The sequence below is a fragment of the Montipora foliosa genome, chromosome 11 (genome assembly GCF_036669935.1).
Source record: "Montipora foliosa isolate CH-2021 chromosome 11, ASM3666993v2, whole genome shotgun sequence".
NCBI classification, from domain to species: Eukaryota; Metazoa; Cnidaria; class Anthozoa; order Scleractinia; family Acroporidae; genus Montipora; species Montipora foliosa.
Genome location: NC_090879.1, coordinates 38,861,046 through 38,866,045, shown reverse-complemented (window position 1 = coordinate 38,866,045; position 5,000 = coordinate 38,861,046). Strand labels below are relative to the sequence as shown.

Sequence of the window (5,000 nt, the reverse complement as noted above, 5' to 3'; positions counted from 1 at the left end):
TTTAAACCTAGAAAATGCTAAATGTGGAATTCCCTTGCCGACGTTTATCAAGGCGATTTGTCATAATTTTGAAAAACGTCGGGTCGACTTTTTTCAAGATTACCCAAATGTAATCCGTTTCAATCTTGTACATTTATGTCCATCTATGCTTCTCTTTCCTTTTGCAGTATTTCTTTTGTTTTTCAACAGTTTTAAGAGGTTATTACAATGTTTTAGCTAGCTCTGGAGCACTACTTGGGGACACTGTTTAAAACTGAAATTAACAATAATTTAATCCAAATCAAGGTAAATTTTCAGGAGATGGGAAAACCCGAGTACCGAAAGAAAAACCTCTCAGACAAGTGAAGAGTAGAGAACCAACAAACTCAACCCATATATGGCGAAGAGTCTAGGAATCGAACTCAAGCCACATCGGTGGGAGGCGTCAGTGCTCTCATCACTGCTGCACCCCAAATCATGGATTATATCATTTTGAGTGACACAGCCCCTTTAAAGAAGAAACGAGTGAGCTTCACTCAAGAGTGTGTTTTGTTATCTTTGAAATGAATTATTACCAAAGCTTTTAAAAAAGTAAAAGACCTCAAAACAGGACACATCATTACAAAATAATTCAACGTGTGAATGTGTATTATAAAGCCAAAGGGCCATTACTAGCATGACGTGACCCCTCAAATGGTCTACATCACTTCCAATTACTGGAATGCCACAGTTCAATACCACCCAACTTAGTGCCTTCTGCTTTTGTGTAACATGTACCACAGGCAACCCAGTTTACGCTCACGGTGTGTCTAGTTTATACCATAACTCATCTTTTTAATCGCAACATATTTGACCAATATGATAACTATCATGGGACAAGTGCTAGGTTCCCTTCAATGGTAATAGCTCATGTTGATTTTGCAGACGGGAAAAAAACAGAGTAACTGGACAAAAAAAACCCTCAAGTCAGGTTGAAATTGACTGAAACTCAATATAAGTAACCCACATACGATAAGTAGGATGCACAGATGATAGTGAACCAGTGACTATGCCAGCCTGACCAAGATGATGACTATATTTTTCTATCCTTCTTGTTTTTGAGGAGGGCCAATCACTTATAATCTTTCAAGCCTTTTTTTTTTTCACCTCCTTGCCTTATTTAATTTGTTCCTTTTGTTTTAAAAAATAAGATTGTATTAAGGTGTGGACAATTACCTGGTAAATAAACTTTTAAAAAAATCATTGGAATTGTTGGAAGGATATGATTGTCTTGTGTACAAATCTTACACTGTACCTGCATGTCACAAATTCAGATTTTTAAACTCATTGCCAAACTAGAAGAATCTCAATGCTTAGAATATGATTGGAAGCTACATGTACACATAACAGATAATAAAAATAGTAAAGAGAAGTCTAACAAATTATGAAAGAGAGTCCATTTGTGTGATACCGGTATATTTCTTTGGCTTGAGATCACAACGTCACCCTGCCAAAAAAATTTCAAGTTTTCATGTCGTTTCTGTAACATAAACTTGTAAAACTGACTGTTTGAATCTTGCAAGCAACAAACAGCCAAGATGATTTCGTTTTTTTCAGATTTTGACATGGCAATCTTTGTGGCAGTTGAACCTTCCACTTTGCTTCAACTAGTCTCCTTTCCTGCGTGGCTGATTACGACAGAGCTGTACATGATAAACATCTTACTACTAACCTCGTTTTGTTGTTCTGTACTGTAAAATTATGGATCCTCGTTTTTTTGCCGTTGATTTATGGCTCATGCACTTCGCACTTGGACCATAAATCAATGGGAAAAAACTTAATGCATTATTTTACAGAACAGACCTCGAACTTGTGCCCTTACCTTTCCCTTGATTTCTTTGGTGGAGTAGAAAAACCGACAACAGTCTTGTCTTTGTTGGGTGTTACCACAGGGACAAATGAGTCCGTTGATCTGTCCTTTTTGCCATCAAGCACAGGATGCTGAAGTCTTACCTGATGATCCTTCTCTCTTCTATTACTGCAGGTGCCTGAGTTACAAAGTACGGAACTTATAAAGCACAAGCTTGCATTTTTCAGACGGGCAGCAACAGGAAGTGAAGTGCACAAGATCAAGCAAGGAATGCAAGCAAGACCAAAATCACAGGAATGCAAAATGCTAAAAAATGTCTAAGTTGTTTAAGCTCCTTTGTATTTAACGCACAATTTTAACCATTACTTATTTTTAAACCTTTCTCTGTGACAAAAGTGCTTAAGAAAACAAGAAATATTATTATGCATAATAACTGCTGTCAACAAAATAAAGCTGGTCAAGTGAAGCTATGATCTTCGCAGTTATGAACGCAATTTTTCCAATTGCGTAAAGAAGCCTGAAAAATTCATAACTGCGAAGATCATAGCTTCACTTGATTTCATATTCGCAGTTCATATATGATCCATTTCATATATCATTTCATCGTTGATTCATTCCTCACGGGAACATTAGAACCCACAAATGACCAGCTCCCAACATCAGTGGCTTCATAACTCAGTTGGTTAGAGCATCGCACCGGTATCGTGAGGTCACGGGTTCAAACCCCGTTGAAGTCCTGAATTTTTCAGGCTTCTTTACGCAATTGCAAAAATTGCATTCATAACTGGGAAGATCATAGCTTCAGTTGATTTCATATCCGCACTTCATACATGTACATGATCCATTTCATATATCATTTCATCATTAAAATAAAGCGGCTTATATATAATTATGTCAATGGCTAACATCACAAATTTTGTCAAATGCAACACATACATGTAGACCAAACAAAGGGACAACAGCCCTACTACCTCAACTGTTAGTCCAGGCCTTCTGATAGGGTGCGATGAAAAACTGCAAATTATGCAAAATTTGCAGGGTAGATTATGTGATTAGAAAGGTCAATTATGCAACAAATAAATATGTGAATTATGCAATTTTTTTCCTGAGCAATTTTAAGCTTGTTTTATATTAACGGTTTCAGGATAAGAAAAACATTCTTTTGCTTCCCTAAAGATATTCTGAACACAAAGGAACAGCAATTATGCATCTTGATCGACATTAGTTGAGATAAATTTTAAAACACAAGGTCTTCTGCACTATATTTCCAAAGTGAATAGAAAAGGCAATTATGTTATCATTTTTCAGTGATGTGTATATAAGGCCCCTGACATGCAAAATAACGCCTTGAACTTCGAATGTTTACGAAAACGAAGGTGACAAAGGTTTTTTAGCCTTTTTCCAAGGTAAATCATCGTTAAAATGGTGTATTTATGCAGGAATTCCTATGAAACTGTTGATTTATGTTTTATTTTATGAATGGTGTGCGTTCTTTTGTGAATTATGCGATTTTTCGTGAATTGTGCGATCGGATGTGATTTGAGGTAGATTGTGCAAAATTGCACCATCGCATAATATCAGAAGGCCTGGTGTCACCACAATGACAGTACCGTACATAAAGGGACTTCTGAAAAATATCTCATGCATACTACAACCGTACAACATACAATCATGTACGTGTGGCTAACAGACCAATAACACTTTACGATGCTTACTAATGAATGACAAAAACAAAGGCTACCCCAAGGACAGACAGGGAGAAGTAAACAAGATCACATGCTGTGATTGCCAAGCCACTTACAAATTTAGTGACCCCGGTAGGAACCTAAACACACAACTTTAATACAGAACACAAACAAGCGTTGGAGAATAGTGATCTCAATAATAATATTGATGAACACCATACAAAAACAAAACACACTTATTCTATTGACTGGGACCCTGCCAAGTGCTTAATTATTTAATAAATCCCTTTGACGCCTGAACCGGCCAAAACCGGCCAGACTTTTAAAACCATCTAAACCCAGACGATTTTACTTAACAATGGGGAACCCACATGAGTCAATGGGTTTTAAAATAAGTATGATAGTTTGTGTCTGCAGTGTTTTATATTCACATCTACACATCAAATCATTTAATTTTTAGAACATCAACAATGTGCAATACTCATCCAGTTATTGTTTAGGAAGTATAATCTACACAAGACAATGAGATCAAATTTATGCTACATGTACTGTACATTGTAATAATTATTATTGATTTTATTACAAATTTTATTTTAAAATTACAAAATAATTAAATTTATAAAAGTTTGTTTAAAATACTGAGAAAAACTACACAAGTCAAGGATACTGTATTGTCAGTTCAACTTGTACATGAATTCCAAAATACTTAATGTTATTAGAAAAGAATGATCTTTTTAGGAAGTAAAATGTACATTCACCACTTATGATATTTAAAATGCTTGATTCATTTATAACATTATTGCGTATGTAAAAATTGAAATTTTCACCATGACCATAATTCTACAACCGTCCTGATATCAACTGAATAACTATCTTGAAATAACCACTTGTGGATATAGCAGTCTTCCAGAGTTAATGTCTGATAATTATGATAAAGCAAAGCGTATGATAATACATGTAAGAAAAACAATAATTACTAAAATTTGCAAACTTTCCAGCCAGTAAATCATCTTTTTCTTGAAAATGCCCTTTTTTGCTTCTCTTTCACAATATCATCAGGTGAAGGAGTTGAAAAATCAAAAGCAGTCAAATAAGAGTAATTTAAATTATACAGTCTATTAACAACTCTTTCAACAACAGATTTGTTGGAAGATGTTCTCAATGATTCAGTATAGCAAAAAGCCATACCAAACAATGTAGGTTTAGCAGACAAAGGGTTTGACACCTGTCTTTTGGGTATCGAAGTAGAAGTGTCCATTTTCTTCTCATTGTTTTTCTTTTTAGCTTTGTTGTTTTGGTTATAGTCTTTTTTTGCTTTCTTTGCAATGCTAGCATCTCTGAGAATATGAACATTTTCTAATTCTTCAGTCAAGCATTTGATATTTCTTGAATCACCGACTGCAACTCCTTGGTCTGGTCGCAATGTTTCATCATGGTCAAGGTTTTGAGAACTAGTTGGTAGAGATGAACTTGACAAATTACATGTA

General features: G+C 35.2%; 1 protein-coding gene across 3 annotated transcripts in view; it reads right to left on the bottom strand.

Moving 5' to 3' along the window:
• LOC137974879 (HBS1-like protein) overlaps positions 1-5,000 on the bottom strand; it is a 53,383-nt gene that overhangs the window by 38,414 nt on the left and 9,969 nt on the right. For 2 of the 3 annotated variants that reach the window (XM_068821874.1, XM_068821872.1), the window contains exon 6: positions 1,841-2,006. In XM_068821874.1, the coding sequence (XP_068677975.1) occupies positions 1,841-2,006 (166 nt within the window). Of the gene's footprint in view, positions 1-1,840; positions 2,007-3,467 lie in introns of those variants that run through there. The other variant, XM_068821873.1, reaches the window with a different exon arrangement.